At 39.7% G+C, this 19088-nt stretch overlaps 1 protein-coding gene and 1 long non-coding RNA gene across 3 annotated transcripts in view; one reads left to right on the top strand and one right to left on the bottom strand.

Annotated features, from left to right (window-relative positions):
* Positions 1-19088, bottom strand: part of LOC133615792 (uncharacterized) — a 517593-nt gene that overhangs the window by 365901 nt on the left and 132604 nt on the right. The gene's annotated exons all lie outside the window — the stretch shown is intronic.
* Positions 836-18441, top strand: borcs6 (BLOC-1 related complex subunit 6). 2 transcript variants are annotated; one of them, XM_061974447.1, is made up of 7 exons: positions 836-992; positions 4853-5382; positions 8255-8435; positions 9988-10170; positions 14045-14208; positions 14298-14381; positions 17772-18441. In XM_061974447.1, exons 1-7 carry the CDS (start codon positions 986-988, stop codon positions 17895-17897), a joined length of 1275 nt encoding a protein of 424 aa, XP_061830431.1. In that variant the 5' UTR covers positions 836-985; the 3' UTR covers positions 17898-18441. The 2 variants fall into 2 exon arrangements, with proteins under 2 accessions (XP_061830431.1, XP_061830440.1); XM_061974456.1 differs by having other exon boundaries at positions 899-992; positions 4856-5382.

Genomic DNA, 19088 nt, shown 5'->3' with positions numbered 1-19088 from the left:
AACCCAAAAAACCTCCCTCCCCCATTTACACTCATTCACACGAAAGGGTTGTTTCTTTCTGTTATTAATATTCCGGTTCCTACATTATATATCAATATATATCAATACAGTCTGCAAGGGATACAGTCCGTAAGCACACATGATTGTGCGTGCTGCCGGTCCACTAATAGTACTAACCTTTAACAGTTAATTTTACTCATTTTCATTCATTACTAGTTTCTATGTAACTGTTTTTATATTGTTTTACTTTCTTTTTTATTCAAGAAAATGTTTTTAATTTATTTATTTTATTTTATTTTTTTTATTTTTTTTTAAAGTACCTTATCTTCACTATACCTGGCATAATAATGTGTTAATTCCACCACATATATCGGTTGATATCGGTATTGGTAATTAAAGAGTTGGACAATATCGGAATATCGGATATCGACAAAAAGCCATTATCGGACATCCCTACATGGTATCCATCCATCCATTATCTACCGCTTGTCCCTTTCCGGGTCGCGGGGGGTGCTGGATGTTTTTGTAATGTATAGTACACTTAAATCAAACAATTTGAGAAATAACAGGAAATAGAATTGCTGTAGTAATAGTTGAACAGGAAATAATATTCTGGGTTAAAACATTGTTTGCAGACATATTTTTAATTTTTAATTATGTTTGTAAAGTGCAAATATATACGGCGTTTCTGGGCGCAACATCAACCACTTCCGACACTTCTGTTGCGAAGTCTTCGAAATACGGGAACACATTTTTTTAAAACGGTTTGACTTATAACGCTCTTAAAATGTATTTTAAACACTTTTTTTTTTTTACTGTTTTCCCACCATTTGTACATTATTTTAGACATGTTTGCATCTTTTAAGCAGGAACCATTTATCTGCTTGTCGCAGGGAAGCATTTTGCAGACGGACTTGACGTCTGATCACAGGGTTGAAGGCACATCAACTACGAGCAAGATTGTTTACCTCGTCTTATAGAGCGTATGCTCGGTATGTATACGTTCTGATATTGTCATACGCGCCACATAGAATGCACATTCTACCGAAATATGCCCCACATTACTAGACGAGTGTTAAAATTGTGGTATTGTCGAGGCCTTTGACAGCTGAGCTAATGTTAGCCGCGCGATGCTAATCCGATTGAACAACACCCACTGTTGACAGGCAGCTGGCAGGGCGGCTACATTACATCATTTTGTCATTACAAAGGCATTTTATGACTCAATTTTATCCACAATTGTCTTTTCATAACGTTTGACTTTGACTCATTGGGGAGTTTGTTGCACATGTCTATTTATTATAGCAATAGGGGACTTTATTATGTCACGTGATTCAATGTTAGTGCTAAAAAAGCTGCCTGTGTTTTTTTTTTTTTTTTAATTTTATTTATTTATTTATTTATTTTGTCCTGTCCAGCTTCTCAGGCAAATCATATAGTTGATGTAGATGCCCATATCGGCTGTTCAGATTTACTTTCATTCATTTTTCATTTATTTATTTCAGGCAATGACATAAAAAAGTACAAAGTTGACAACACATAATAATATAAATTAATATAGTGCAAAAGGTAATATATAGTGATTGTCAGTTTTGCCTGAAAGGGAGTGGGAAGAAGATCATTTATTTAATCCCACCCCCACTTCTCCATTCAGTGATTATTCACATGAGTTTCACTCTTACTTTGTTCAAGGATTATAACACAGATGTTGTATCATAGTGGCATTACCACAGGTAACAATAATTATTACTAGGGATGTCCGATAATGGCTTTTTGCCGATATTCCGATATTGTCCAACTCCTTAATTACCGATACCGATATATACAGTCGTTGAGTTAACACTTTATTATGCCTAATTTGGACAACCAGGTATGGTGAAGATAAGGTCCTTTTTTTTAAAAAATTAATAAAATAAAATAAGATAAATAAATTAAAAACATTTTCTTGAATAAAAAAGAAAGTAAAACAATATAAAAACAGTTACATAGAAACTAGTAATTAATGAAAATGAGTAAAATTAACTGTTAAAGGTTAGTACTATTAGTGGACCAGCAGCACGCACAATCATGTGTGCTTACGGACTGTATCCCTTGCAGACTGTATTGATATATATTGATGTATAATGTAGGAACCACAATATTAATAACAGAAATAAACAACCCCATTGTGTGAATGAGTGTGAATGAGTGTAGATGGGGGAGGGAGGTTTTTTGGGTTGGTACACTAATTGTAAGTGTATCTTGTGTTTTTTATGTTGATTTAATAAAAAAACAAAAAACGATACCGATAATAACAAAAACGATACCGATATTTTCCGAAATAAAGCATTTATCTTACTTTGTTCAAGGATTATAATACAGATGTTGTATCATAGTGGCATTACCACAGGTAACAATAATTATTACACTGTAACAATAATTTGTATCAACAATGTAGGAATAATGAATATACCAACAATGGTAATAGACAACATAGCAATAATGGTAAGGAAACATTGAGCACATGTTAACACTTTGAGACAGAGTATAGCAGTAGGTCAAATTAAAGACCCTCATCTCTATATTTGAACCAGACCCCATGTTTGTATTAATAGTTTAAATTGATTAATAGTTTGGCATTGCTTGTGTTGTAAGTCCAGTTTGTTCCATAGTTTTACTCCGCATACAGACACACAAAAACGTTTACGAGTGGTTTGAGGTCTCGGCAATGAGAAATATCCAAAGCCTCTAAAGTTATGAGCCTGCACTCGTCTTATAAAAAAAACGTTGTAGATTAGGCGGCAATAATTTGTTATATGCTTTATATAAGATTATTAATGTATTATATTTAACAAGGTCGTCAAACTTTACAAAAGAGAAGTGTAGGTTACTTCTCTTGTTGCCTTATTTGTATTTGACTTTATTAAATGTATTTATATTATCATTTGGTGCAGCCGGGCCGGAGCAGGAGGGGATAGAACGAGAAAAAAAAGGAAGACAGAGGGGGATAAGACAGAGAGACAAAAACAACAACAGCAAACACAACAATAACAACAATAGAGCAACATCAACAAAGCTGCCTGTGTTTAAACCAGTGCTTCACTAAATACTAGAGATGTCCGATAATATCGGCCGATAAATGCTTTAAAATGTAATATCGAAATTTATGGGTATCGGTTTCAACCTCCCGATTTTCCCGGGAGACTCACAAATTTCAGTGCCCCTCCCGAAAATCTCCTGGGGCAACCATTCTCCCGATTTCCACCCGGTCAACATTATCGGGGCCGTGCCTTAAAGGCACTGCCTTTAGCGTCCTCTACAACCTGTCGTCACGTCCGCTTTTCCTCCATACACACAGCGTGCTGGCCCAGTCACATAATACACGCGGCTGTTAAACACACATAAGTGAATGCAATGCATACTTGATCAACAGCCATATAGGTCACACTGAGGGTGGCAGTATAAACAACTTTAACACTGTTACAAATATGCGCCACACTGTGAACACACACCAAACAAGAATGACAAACACATTTCGGGAGAACATCCGCACCATAACACAATATAAACACAACAGAACAAATACCCAGAGCCCCTTGCAGCACTAACTCTTCTAGGACGCTACAATATGCTACCCTCTACCCTAACCCTAACCCTAACCCTACCCCTCCAACCTTCTAGAAAATAAGATATTCTTCATCTCAGTATGTTAATAATGACTGACTTAATTATATATTACAACGCTGTTGTATTACTCATTCACGGATGTCATTTTACTATAAAAAAAGTCAGTAAATGAATGTATATATTTGTAAACGCTCTGAAGTGGGAAAGGGGTAGGATTAAATAAGCTTTGCTTCTTCCTACTCCTTTTCGGACATGATGTAAAGTGAAATGATATGAAATTGTGTGATGTATTATGCTGTAAGTGTGTTCATGTTCGAAATAAACTAAAGAAAGAAAAGAAAGAAAAAGTTCCCTCAGGAAAATTTAAAATTTCATCAGCAGTGTACAGAATTGAGATAGAATTTAAAAAAGTAAATAATGGAGGTATAAATGGAAATAAAATAGAACATATAAGAATAAAAATTAAAAGTAGCAATAAGAATAAAAATATAACGGTAAAAATAGGAATACAAGAGAAACTAGGCAGTAGTGACCATGTTATGAAAATAAATTAAAAAAATGTAGAGAAACGGTAATACCGTCGGTTATATGAAAGATGTGATGTGTATATTGCACCTTTAAAATGTATTGCACTGTTATTGCTGTTTATTGCACTGTTTTTTGTTGCAGTTTATTTCAGTATTGTTATTGCTTTGCGTCCCTGTCATCCTAGTACCACCCCTCCCCCCCAGAGAGGAGTTGTACAGTCTGATGGCGTGTGGGACAAAGGAGTTTTTGAGTCTATTAGTCCTGCACTTGGGATGAAGCAGTCTCGCACTGAACAGGCTCCTCTGGCTACTGACAACGTGGCAGAGGGTGACTGTCATCATCCATGATGCTCACTAGTTTTTCCACAGTCCTCTTCTCTGCCACCGTCAGTGTCCAGAGTCCAGTTTTATTCCGATCGTAGAGCCGGCCCGCATGATCAGTTTCTCCAGTCTGGAGCTGTCCTTCTTAGATGTACTGCCCCCCGCCCCCAGCACACTACCATGTAGAACAGAACACTGGCAACCACAGACTGGTAGTGCATCTACAAGTTTTTTGCAGATGTTGAAGGAGTGCAGCCTCCTCAGGAATTACAGCCTGCTCTGTCCTTTCCCTTTCTGATGTGTTAGTTGTAGTTAATGCACATACAAGGGGCACATGTGCTTTTTATGGCACAGATTAGAAATAATACCAAAACTGTAATATACTGTCTGTCCTCCAGCAGGTGGAGGGATGAGTCGCTCCGCTGCGGTGGGCACAGAAGTGCCGGAAACAGCAAACGGAGTCGCAACTTCTCCTTGTTCGGAAAACAGTTCTCATGTCCCAGTGGTGAAATGTGTAGGTAACAAAGAGGACTTTACCACAGAGGATTCCTTCCTCAGACACACAGAAAATTACTTCGATAGAGAAAACACAGTCCGCGATCGCCGTTGTTTGGATACAGAAATAGAGGACAATGTGAGAAGGAGTTTGTCTTTACACCCTTCTCCTGAGATGGACCTCTCGCCCTCTGAGGACTCGTGCACGGCAGACTACTCGGGTGGAGTCTGTCCTGGAGGCCCGAGCAGGCCTGCAGGTCTGCGGCAAGACTTTCCGCCTAAACCTTCTTCGTCTAGGGGAAGACGCCCCGTCACCACAGGCTTGGACAGTGGAGAAGAGGACGAAGAGAAAGAGAAACAGGACGAGGAGGAGGACGAGAAGAATGAAAAGAGATGGCGGACTGAGGTTGCCGGAGAGAGAAAAGAAGTTGAGGTGAGCGCACAGCGTTTACTGTATGACAGCTGAATTAAGATTGATTGTTCGTTACTGTCTTGAAGCAATACAGGAGTGCACTAACAGCAGATGTGCTGTTGAATTATATGAAAAAGATTTGCATGAAGGCAGCAATGCTATTTGTTCCATAACACTTTACACCACACACCCTTGTGTGGTGTTCGGGTCTGTGGGACCCAGTTTCATTTTTTATTAAAAGAAAAATGATACAATTAATTAATTTTTCAAACTGAGACTCACTGACTTTTGCTCATTTTCTGTGAAGAACATATATCAGAATACATATTTAATGACCACACACACCATACACCCCCCCCCTACACATTTATATTACACATAAGATGTCCGGGTCCACTGGACCCGGGGCTAATAGAAGTGTGGAAATTGATGTTCTGTGTAACACACACACACACACACACACACACACACACTCACACACACAGCAGGCCTAGACAGGAGGAGGACAGAGTGTAGGTACACAGAACATCTGAGGGTCAAATGTGCGAGAAAATGAGAGCACACAGTGTTGACAAACAATGTTGCAACCTTGTGTGGTAACCGCAGGTGCAGAAACAAAAGAAGAATCCCTGTGGGATGCAGAAACTGGCAGAGAAATTTTCCGTGCGACGTTCATATTGTTGTTACTCAGCCAGCGTTTGTGGGTCTGATGGACCCGTTGCATTTTGTGGCTTTTAATGCCTCCCAATCAAACACTTTTATGTTAAAATACTGAACAGATGTTCAGACAACGGGTCCATCAGACCCACAAACGCTGGCTGAGTAACAACAATACGAACATTACACAAGGGTTAAATAGCAATTATGGCACATTTTAATGAATGTATATACAATTGCACTTTAACTTGCGAGTAACTTGAGATACAAGGTGTGGGTTTTTTTATGCTTTGAAATGCAAGCAAACTTATGAGCCGCTACGTGGCGTAGCTAATGCTACAGTGAATGCCGTAAGAGCCACCCCAAAACATCCCGTCTTACTTGCAAGCCATCATAACTCTCCCAGCACGTCGCCTGAAAAGCCTCAACTCTTCTTTAATACAACGCTGACTGTGGGTGATGGCTAACTAGGAATATCCTCTTTTTTTCCCGCCATTACCTTCCCTTTTTGGGGACTTGGTTAGTTGTACATGTTGGATCTAATGAGACGGGAAGACGCCAAATAGAACAAACAAAAAAGGATTTCTAAGTCCTCTTTAGTCTTCTGGAAAAGGTAAATGCTTTGCATAAATGTTACTGTCTTACAAAATACAGGTGATGCGTTCACAGGAATGCTGGCCATGGGAATTTTTCATTACCTACCTACTCAGTTACATTCATACAACTACTGTAGTAATTTGTATTACTATTGTATTTAAAACAACATCCAAAAGTTTGTTTTTCTTTTTAAAAGGCATGTTAAATGTTAAAATTGTGCTGTTCTGGGAGGGCCAAGCACGGGTTCAATTGATGTTGATTCATTTCACTGGCCCGGGTCTGCTTTAAGATACGAGCATTGTGAGTTACGAGCTTGGTCGCGGAACGCAATGCGCTCGTCGGTGGAGGTACCACTGTAGTAGCAAACAACTGGCGGCGTCCCGGTGGTATACGTTGTGGTTGTCTCTGACCATGCTTTTTTCTACTGTTGCTGTGAGTGTGCTGGTACATGCACCAAACTGCAGGAGGGACGGGTGAGGCAGTGTCGACAACGCTGTAGTTACTTCCTGAATGCTTCAAACCACACATTGCTTGTCCATTTATTTTTTTTAAGTTATATTGTGATAGCAAACCGAGAATTTTTTTTTTTTTTGAAAGGCTAAAAAAAATAAGCTTAAAAGCCCACAAAGTAGCAATTAGCACTGTGGCAAACTGCCAAAAAATGGCAGCGATGCAGGCACACAATGTACACTAAGACAAAGTTCACACGACTTAGCATTTTTGTATTCGTTCTGTGGTTAGTAAATCGAAAAAAGCTGGTATAATGAGGAGTCCCTAAATCGAGGCTCCACTGTCATAAATGAGTATATAAATTAGGGGTGTGGGAAAAAATCGATTCGAATTCAAATCGCCATTCTCACGTTGTACGATTCAGTATCGATTCTCATTTTTCAAAAATTTATTTTTTTTAATTGATTTTTTTTATTAATCAATCCAACAAAACAATACACCGCAATACCATCAGAATGCAATCCAATTCCAAAACCAAACCCGACACAGCAACATTCAGAACAGCAATAAACAGAGCAATTGAGAGGAGACACAAACACGACACAGAACAATCCAAAAGTAGTGAAACAAAAATTAATATTATCAACAACAGTATCAATATTAGTAACAATTCAACATAGCAGTGATTAAAAATCCCTCATTGACATTATCATTAGACATTTATTAAAAAAATAAATACAAAAAATACAAACGAACAATAGTGTCACAGTGACTTACACTTGCATCGCATCTCATAAGCTTGACAACACACTGTGTCCAATATTTTCACAAAGATAAAATAAGTCATATTTTTGGTTCATTTAATAGTTAAAACAAATTTACATTATTGCAATCAGTTGATGAAACATTGTCCTTTTTAATTATAAAAGCTTTTTACAAAAATCTACTACTCTGCTTGCATGTCAGCAGACTGGGGTAGATCCTGCTGAAATCCTATGTATTGAATGAATAGAGAATCCTTTTGAATCGGGAAAATATCGTTTTTGATTCGAGAATCGATATTAAATCGAATCGTGGGACACCCAAAGATTCGCAGCCCTAATATAAATACATTGTGAAGTCTCTAAACAAGCAAGTGATGATTTTTTTTAAAAATGTGACTGATTTACATTTTCCTTTGTTCTTCCAGTCTTTACGTCACTACTCCTCCTCAGCACCAGGTCCCAGCACCTCCTCCTCCCCGCCGCCTCCTCTTCTCCCCTCAGACGACGTCCCCTGTCCCCCTCACGTCATGGCCCAGGTGTGGGTCCGCAACGTCCGAGGGATGCAGGACAGCAAGAGCCTGGATGAGATCAGCCAATCGTGCAGCGGTAAGACAGGATTTGTATGCAATGCAGTGTTTCCCATAGGGCTGTGATCTATTTGTAGTGGCCAAATTATGCAATATAATTAGCATAATTGGCGGTGGCGTATGTCAGGTTTGCAAAAGTCTCCACGAACACAAGAAAAAGTTGCTAGATTTGTCGCTTAAGAGTCTCTCGAGGGGTCTGAATACTCGCTAAATATAGCTAAAAATGTGGTTGGTTGACAACAATTATCCCTCCTGCTACCTTCTCTTATTCTCTGGCAGACCAGGTGCGTTTGATGTGTGCTTGGGAGCATAATTATTAGGGCTGCGAATCTTTGGGTGTCCCAAGATTCGATTCAATATCGATTCTTGGGGTCACGATTCGATTCAAAATCGATTTTTTCCGATTGAACGCGATTCTCGATTCAAAAACGATATTTTCCCGATTCAAAACGATTCTCTATTCATTCAATACATAGGATTTCAGCAGGATCTACCCCAGTCTGCTGACATGCAAGCAGAGTAGTAGACTTTTGTAAAAAGCTTTTATAATTGTAAAGGACAATGTTTTATCAACTGATAGCAATAACGTAAATTTGTTTTAACTATTAAATGAACCAAAAATATGACTTATTTTATCTTTGTGAAAATATTGGACACAGTGTGTTGTCAAGCTTATGAGATGCGATGCAAGTGTAAGCCACTGTGACACTATTGTTCTTTTTTTTTTTTTATAAATGTCTAATGATAATGTCAATGAGGGATTTTTAATCACTGCTATGTTGAAATTGTAACTAATATTGATACTGTTGTTGATAATATTCATTTTTGTTTCACTACTTTTGAATTGTAAATAAAAAAAATAAAAAAATGCATAAATAAATAAAAATAGATTTTTGAAAAATGAGAATCGATACTGAATCGTACAACGTGAGAATCGCGATTTGAATTCGAATCGATTTTTTCCCACACCCCTAGTAAACAGAGTTAAGCCAAATTACAAGGAAATGTGTGTTTGTGTTTGGGTTGTGTGCATCATCTGGTTGTTAGACAACCTTCATGTTATTTTTTATTCAAGCCTTCCGTCACTGTGACACTATTGTTCTTTTTTTACATTTTTTATAAATGTCTAATGATAATATTGACACTGTTGATAATATTCATTTTTGTTTCACTACTTTTGGTTTGTTCTGTGTCGTGTTTGTGTCTCCTCTCAATTGCTCTGTTTATTGCAGTTCTGAGTGTTGCTGGGTCGGTTTTGGAATTGGATTGCATTGTTATGGTATTGCTGTGTATTGTTTTGTTGGATTGATTAATTAAAAAAAAAAAATTAAAAAAATTTTACATTAAAATTTTTTTTAGATTTTTTAAAAATGAGAATCGATTCTGAATCGCACAACGTGAGAATCGCGATTCGAATTCGAATCGATTTGTTTCCCACACCCCTAATAATTATGATGCATACTGCCACCTACTGTACAAGACAAGCTACCTCCCCAGATAGTTCTGTTAAAATGTGTTTGAGACTGTGTAAGAAACTCCGTACCTTATGTGTCAGTTACACTTGTTTACAGGCGGTGTGGGGGCCCGTGGAGCAGGCAAAGCGGGCCAGTCCGAGGGCAGACGGGCGACCATTTCCTCGGCCCTTGAGCTGGAGGGCACGGTCAGCCATGAGGGAGACCTGACCCACTTCATCACCAAGAACCTGGAGCAGAAGATCAAGATGAGCTCCAAGCCCAGTCTGGACTGCAGTGACTGTGAGTACAACAGTGGAGCAAAAAGTTATTAGTCTTTTAGCTGCTCAACAGAAGTGAGTTGAAATGATAAAAAATGCTTTGCAGCACAGTGTCACAGGGGTTAGTTTGTGTGCCTCACAATACGAAGGTCCTGGGTTTGATCCTGGGCTTGGGATTTTTCTGTGTGGAGTTTGCATGTTCTCCCCGTGACTGCGTGGGTTCCCTCCGGGTACTCCGTCTTCCTCCCACCTCCAAAGACATGCACCTGAGGATAGGTTGATTGGCAACACTAAATTGGCCCTAGTGTGTGAATGTGAGTGTGAATGTTGTCTGTCTATCTGTGTTGGCCCTGTGATGAGGTGGCGACTTGTCCAGGGTGTACCCCGCCTTCTGCCCGAATACAGCGGAGATGCCGAAAGGTACAAGCGGTAGAAAATGAATGAATGGATGGGCTTTGCAATAAATACATTGTATTTTGTATGAGCTTCTTGTACATACACCAGCCCTCACAACTAGGAATGGGTACCGAATCCCGCCGATCCTCCCAGGTACCGATTAACCTAAAATGCAATGGTGCCATATTTCGGTATCTGGGTTGTGCTTGACGTCACGCTCGTTTGCCGAGTCAGCACTTTAACACTTGGTAATCACTCCAGGAGCACTGAGAGCAGACTTGCTTGGTAGGTACCGGTAATGTTGCAATTTTCAATGCCAACAAAGAAATTGGCTCAAAAAACGCTCCAACATAAGTAAACTAATGCTCCACGTTTCCAAAATTGTGGTAACTTGATGCTAATATACATTGGTTTTGCTATTGATATGCTACTGTTTAACGTTAGCGATCTTACATTTCAACACCTCCAAATCTGTTAATGAAAACTACAACTAAAATGCATGTTACAATCAAACAGCTGGTGCGTAATAATTACAATACTTACAGTATTAACACGCTTTAGGGCGCAACAAAATACTATATTTAGCAAAGTAATAGTAACTTAATGTCACACTTGCAGATGACACTCAGAAATGCATTAATAAAACAACTTATCGCGTCTGGACAGCAGTTTTCATCATCAGCTCATTTTAAATGTTGCAAGAATTTTTTTTATTCTATTACCAAAAACAATGTTTATTAACACACACAAAAGTAATGTACTACTACCGTTGAGTACCAGTATTACCAGGTACCAGAAATTGGTACTGCATCAGTTGAAATGTGAACGGTACCCATCCCTATTTACAACAGACACAGTAGCTTCATTTTGCTATTATTTCATAACAGGTTTTTGACATGCTATTTTATCTCAACAGTATATGTTTACTTATAGTACTTTTTCAACTACTACTAGTTGTGAATGCGCACTTGGTGCCTTCACATTTGTGTGTTTTTTCCTCTCTGCACAGTCTTTAAGAGGCAGAAAGAGCCTCTGTACGCATCACAAATGCATAGCCTCCGACTTGTCCACACAATTAGAAGTAATGAACAGTTTCTGTGCTATATTCAGCCAGTGATCTCAGTGGCCTGTTGTATGTATAAGACTTGCAAATGTTGATGTCTGCAGTGCGGCAGCACTTTTTACTCCTCGCAATCTCGCCTCATTTTAAAAGCTTAAAAGGTAGATTAGGCCATTGCATATTAAATTGAGGAAAAATTAAAAATAGAAATCCTAGATATATATCCCCTAAATCCCATCTGGCTTCCTCACTTTTTCCCTTTCGCTGAAATTCTGAGCTGAATAATTAAAGGTGTAGAGGTATTGCACCCCCCCCTTCTAGCTTCCTCACATTTCTGCCTCATTAAACAAGCAGCTGCCCGTCTTCACTCTTGACGCAAACCCCGCTGGATTAAACTGGCCTATTGCTTTAGACACAGGAAGAAGGGGAAGTTGCACTGAAATAATTTTAAAGTGAATAAAATGGATGGATGGATGGATGATATTCATAAACCTGACACTACCGGGTAAAGTCATTTTTGTATTGAAATATTTTAAATACAATATATGTTATACATACATATGTAATACTATATGAAAACCAATGCTTCCCATTCAATCAGATGGAGCTTGAGATAATGGGCATAGAGGAATAGGTGAAAGTGCATGTTTCTATTTTGAAGAAACTAGAATATAAAACATGTTTTCAGTTATTTATTTTATTTTATTGTGTACGTATTAGAGATGCGCGGATAGGCAATTATTTCATCCGCAACCGCATCAGAAAGTCGTCAACCATCCGCAATTCACCCGATCTAACATTTGATCAGAACCGCATCCGCCCGCCATCCGCCCGCACCCGCCCGTTGTTATATATCTAATATAGACGATGCAAGGCATTAGTGAGGTTATAAAGCTTTTGCCTGTTAAAGAAAGGAGACTGATCCAATGCAGCACAGACATTCGCGTGCCACGCTGTCACGACCCAGACGCACACCAGTGCGCAATCATATGGGAGCCGCGCTGAGCGCACCTCCAAGCGCGTCTCGCTGCCGGCGACGGCCGGGTATATGGGCCCGACGGTCCAGCGCCATCCATTTTCAGGGCTAGTTGATTCGGCAGGTGGGTTGTTACACACTCCTTAGCGGGTTCCGACTTCCATGGCCACTGTCCTAGCTGCTGTCTATATCAACCAGGGTGAGCCCCACCCCTTTCGTGAGCACACTGCGCGCGGAGTGACCCCTGTTACGCGCCCCCGGCAACGGGGGTGGCGGGCAGGTAAGCTGCGCGGGCGGAGCGCGCGGAGTGACCCCGTTACGAGCCCCCGGCCACGGGGGTGGCGGGCAGGTAAGCTGCTTACCTGCTGCGCGTGACGCCGGCCGCGGCGAAGGCGGACGAGGCGGGGTGTCGGTGCGGTGGGCGCGGTGGTGACCCTGGACGTGCGTCGGGCCCTTCTCGCGGATCGCCTCAGCTACGGCTCCCGGTGGGGCCCTCTTGGGGGAAGGGGCCTTGGTCCCGGACCCCGGCGAGGCGTCCCTTCTTCGCTCCGTAAAAGTGTCCATCTCTTTTTTTTTTTTCTTCTGTTGTGGCATATGCTGCAGGTGCTTGCTCGTTTTTCGTATGTGGGTAACAACATTTAACTATGTATATATATTTCCCAATTGGTTTAACTGCCACCCGCCTGAATCTAATCTAAATTTCAATCACCCGACCCGACCCGACCCGCGGATAAAATCTAATTTTTTTAAATTTCATCCGCCCGATCCGCGGATAATCCGCGGACTCCGCGGTTGTGCCCGCAAACCGCGCATCTCTAGTACGTATGTATGTATATATATATATATATATATATATATATATATATATATATATATATATATATATATATATATATATATGTGTGTGTGTGTGTGTATATGTATGTGTGTATATATATATGTGTGTGAATATTATGTATATATGTGTATATATGCAAAATTGTGTGTATATGTGTGTTTATATACGTATATGTATATATTCCAGAAATATAAATATAATTATCAATAATATAAATAATAGAATACATTATTATTAATAATGATATATTTATTATTATCACTGTCATTATTCATGTATTTCTACATTTGTATTCTTGTTAATATATATATATATATAATATATATATATATATATATATATATATGTATATATATATATATATATATATTTTTTTTTTAGTAAGTTGGGGGTAAAATATAAGTAACTGCTGTTATCTAATTGAATTGTGTAGTTGTAGTCAATGTTTTATCTAGTGAGTTTTCTTTTAACAATAGTCATCAGGATGATAAATCCATGATTAATAATAGATCTCAGTACTTGGCAACAACCAGCAGAGAGAGCAATTAAGTCAGGCCCAAGCAATTTGCCGCCTAAATAGCATGCTGTCTCCTTACAGTGCTCTCATATGTCTCATGTTTTCCCAGCGGATTGTTCAGGTCCCATCTACCGCAGCAGAGGGTTGTCACGGAGACCAGCTGATATCCCGCCCATCGATCCCACCGTCCTGGTGGACCTGCAACGACACACTCAGGACGTGGCGCACAGTGTGGAGATGATGATGCGCAGCCTCAACGGAACCATCCAGAATGTACGTCAACACACACGCTGTTTTTAGGTCCTGTGTTTGGTTTCTGTGTTCCTGCTTGGAGTGAGACTTCTTTCTGCTTCTCTGACCAGATGACAGCTTTGAGCGTGGGCTACATTCAGACCTACAGAGACTCCGTGGATAGTCTGGGAGAGTCTGTGGATATGAGTATAAAGGTACCTAAGTCGTGTGCTGTGAGATACAGTCTGGTGTGCCGTGGGAGATTATCTAATTTCACCTATTTGGGTTAAAGATATTTTTAGCAAACCAGTAATTATAGTCTGCAAATGATGTGTTGTGGTTGAGTGTCGGTGCTGTCTAGAGCTCGGCAGAGTAACCGTGTAATACTCTTCCATATCAGTAGGTGGCAGCAGGTAACTAATTGCTTTGTAGAGGTCAGAAACAGCGGGAGGCAGGGTGCAGGTAAAAATGTGTCTAATGCTTAAACCGAAAATTAACAAGAGGCGAGTGCTCCTAAGAAAAGGCATTGAAGCTTAGAGAAGGCTATGCAGAGCAAAACTAAAACTGAACTGGCTACAAAGAAAACAAAAACAGAATGCTGGATGACAGCAAAGACTTACTGTGGAGCAAAGACAGCGTCCACAATGTGCATCCGAACATGACGTGACAATCAACAATGTCCCCACAAAGAAGGATTAAAAACAACTGAAATATTCTTAATTGCTATAACAAAGTAGATGCAGGGAATATCACTCAAAGGAAAACATGAAACTGCTACAGGAAAATACCAAAAAAAGAGAAAAAGCCACCAAAATAGGAGCGCAAGACAAGAACTAAAACACTACACACAGGAAAACAGCAAAAACCTCCAAATAAGTCAGGGTGTGATGTGACAGGTGGTGACAGTACACCTACTTTGAGACAAGAGCTATTGTGATGCATGCTTGGTTATGCTTTAAAGTCATACCCAACAATTGCGACAAAGACTTTTTACTGTCAACTGAGTTTCGTTTTTAATGATGTCTGCTGGTGGTGTGCCTCCGCATTTTTTCAACGCAAAAAATGTGCCTTGGCTCAAAAAAGGTTGAAAAACACCGACCTAAGTCATGGTTGTCCACATGGTGTGACAAGGAAATATTGTACATTTGGTACAATTTTTGTTTTGAGCTTGTTTCTTCAAATATTGGACATTTGTTTGTGCTTGTTGGTCTGTAGTTTGCATTTTTCACTACTTTCAGGGTATATTCTAATGCAGTAGCTTACCGTTTCAGCTAACGGTGTGATAATTGACACCCACGACTACCGGTACTTTTTTATTGGCCCACGGCATGTTGTAAGGAATTATATTACTGTATTTTCCGGTCTATAAGCCGCTACTCTTTCCCTAGAACCATGCGGCTTATAAAACGGTGCTGCTAATTCATGGATTTTTCTTTGCTAACGGCCATGATGTTTTTATTCAACAAATAGTTTTCATAAAACACTCACAGAGACACTGGAATGGTGTTGTTTGTGCTATGATGGCACCTTTTGGAAGAGTTCGCTCACTGCACGCACTACGCTCGCTACAGTATTTTTTTCTTTTTAGTGCTTTGAACCGGAAGTACAAGTGCCGTTCCGCCTACTAGTCATCCATCGCGTTTGTACTCGTATTGTTTCTTCATTCATCACTCCAAGCAACGTTTGTAAGTTTTACAATATAACAAAGACAATTGATACTTTACGGTCCTAAACCGTCACATTTGTTAGTAGTGTTTTCATACATATTTGTACGTGCTACCGTCATCTAATCAAGCTAGCGTCGTTAGCATTAGCTAATATGCTAACACGTTTACAAGCGTCTGTTAGTATTATTAACTTACAATGGCATTATTTTTGTATTGTTTCAGTTTCACAAATTCCTCAGTAAATTCACCAAAACGTCACAGTGAAGTTATTGAGTCTGTTTAGCTGTTTGGAGAACTAGCTTCCACACCTAGTGGGTCCATGACGATGACTTCTGTTTTGTTTGATCAGCCCGTTTCACTGCCGTGTTACTGGCACTGTTTACAAATAATTGGATTATGTAATTAAACATTTACAACATTTTTCTGTGTAAATAACTAATTTCACAATGGTTTATAGTCCAGTGCCACTCATTTATGAACAAAATATATTTTTCTCCTACCATTCAGTGGGTGCGGCTTATATACCGGTGCGCTCTATATTCCGAAAGATACGCTATACATTTATTTATTTTTGTTAGTGCATTCAAGTTGTCTTACAAGGTGTTTTGCCTCTCATCCAAATAGGCTTCATCAGTTCATGCTCATAGGCTCGGATGAGTCCGATTGATTTTTTTTTTTAATATCACAATATGGTTTTTTTTCGTCTGTGTTCACAAACTCAGGAAATAATAGCCAATAGTTATTTTGCACTATTGAATTTGGTATACATTTTGTGGGTGATAAAAGGGAATAATAGAATAGAATATAAAGTACTTTTTTGATCCCTGGGGGAAATTCAGCACCACAGTTCGCTCACAATAGACAATAAACACTTAGGTATTTTTTACATGTGAGTAATATAAATACAGTCTATTATACAGCATTATTCACATGTGAATAATATAAATGCAGTCTATTACACAGCATTATTCACATGTAAATAATATAAATACAGTCTATTATACAGCATTATTCACATGTAAATAATATAAATACCCTGCGATGAGGTGGCGACTTGTCCAGGGTGTAGCCCGCCTTCAGCCCGAATGCAGCTGAGATAGGCTCCACCACCCCCCGCGGCTCCAAAGGGACAAGCGGTAGAAAATGGATGGACAGTCTATTATACAGCATTATTCACATGGGGGGGTATATTGTAGCGTCCCGGAAGAGTTAGTGCTGCAAGGGGTTCTGGGTATTTGTTCTGTTGTGTTTATGTTGTGTTACGGTGCGGATGTTCTCCCGAAATGTGTTTGTCATTCTTGTTTGGTGTGGGTTCACAGCTTGGCGCATATTTGTAACAGTGTTAAAGTTGTTTATACGGCCACCCTCAGTGTGACCTGTATGGCTGTTGACCAAGTATGCCTGGCATTCACTTGTGTGTGTGACAAGCCGTAGATATTATGTGATTGGGCCGGCACGCAAAGGCAGTGCCTTTAAGGTTTATTGGCGCTCTGTACTTCTCCCTACGTCCGTGTACCACTCCGTACAGCGGCGTTTTAGTCATAAATTTTAATTTTTGAAACCGATACCGATAATTTCCGATATTACATTTTAAAGCATTTATCGGCCGATAATATCGGCAGTCCGATATTATCGGACATCTCTAGTCTGGAGTAAAACTTTATTTGTTTTGGATTGCACTTGAATTTCGAATCAATACTCTGGAAGAGCAAAAAAAAACATTCCCTGCACATTTCCGCTTCGGTCTGAGTGTTTATATGCGGCAGCATGTTGTTTAAATGCCAAGCCTTGACCTTACCACCTAAATGTCATCGCAGACTCAAAAGTAACTGGACCGTGCGATGCGGGTTCCAACTTTGACAGTCTTTCAACTTCCACAAGCTCACCTTTTAGTCTTGCTTGAATTGCAGGCCTCATGTTTGTGCTTCTTCCCTGCAGGGCATGTACACGCTGATGGCCCGATGCGAGGAGTTGGACCGCTCCATGCAGCCCATCAACGTCCTGGCGGCACAGATTCGAGACATCAAGCGCACTCTGGATGCTCTGGAGGCCATTTGCAAGTAACCCTGTGCTCCCCCCCGCACCTTTTTGTAGTAAAGACAAAAGCACCAAGCACATTGAAGAAGGTTCTCTGCAAGTTAAGAGTCAACACTTTTTTTAACCTCTGGGAGATTCACCAGGCATGCTGGATTATTTGGGCCCTAACCTCTCATGCTTGTTGTTTAAAGATCATTTTTATTCGTTTGATCGAAGCGTTTATCCGTCCTGCCGGCTTTGGCCAGGTTGCACTAAACCCTCATTTCCACATGGTGGCAATGTTGCTTTCCCCCGCCACACTGAACTGCTCCAATGACTTTTTTGGGGGAACTGGCACAGAGTCTATTTTTATTCAAACGCAATAATGGCACATTTTTTCACCGCAGGTGAGCATTGTGTATAGCGTCTTTTATTTATCTTTATTATTTATTTGGTTATGCTGAAAACTCACGTACAGTAACTGTCCCTGTTTCGACGAGATGTCCCTTTTTTAAGAGTTAGAACATGTAGTGTGATACCTACCCAAATCTAGTGATCCATGTTACCTGTTTATTAAACTGGCATCCTTGGACTATGCTGACATTCGCCATTAGAACTGTCCAAAAAACACAGTAAAATAACTTTTTAAACTATTGAACTAATACAAATTACAATGTCCTTCTGATTGATTTATCACCAACTTAGTTATTCATTTAATGTGGCTTACTATAAAAAATAATAACACTCCAGGATTGTATCGTTCACGTCAGTCTTCTTTTTCCCATCAGCAGAAGAGACTGTAGTGCGTGTATAATAAAAAGGCTACGAAAAACAACTTCTCATCCTCATCACTGATCCTTTAAAACTCTTCCTGCGGTGGTGGAACACTTAGTCCCTGTGGATTAAAAAGAGCTGCAGATTCCTGTTACAGTGTAACAAAGCAAAGGTCAGCCGTGGACGTGTAAACCTTGAGAGAGTTGAGGGAAGATGTCCTGCTGTGCTAGAATTTACTGTTGTGCAACTGTCCTTTTTTTTATAAGACACCCCTTTTTGGATATGAGCATATATTTTCAGGAAGAATTACTATTACTCAAGCTATCAATTCACATGGAGTATGAATACTGTATTATAAACTGTGCTCAGAAGTTTTAAAAAATGCCTAAACATTAAATTAAACTTGTTTTTTTACTTAAAGGAAGGTAATCAAACGAAAAGGGAAGCATCTTATGTTAAATGTTT

The sequence above is a fragment of the Nerophis lumbriciformis genome, linkage group LG01 (genome assembly GCF_033978685.3).
Source record: "Nerophis lumbriciformis linkage group LG01, RoL_Nlum_v2.1, whole genome shotgun sequence".
Classification (NCBI taxonomy): Eukaryota; Metazoa; Chordata; class Actinopteri; order Syngnathiformes; family Syngnathidae; genus Nerophis; species Nerophis lumbriciformis.
Note: the sequence above shows the minus strand (reverse complement) of the source record. Positions and strands in the feature narration are given on the sequence as shown.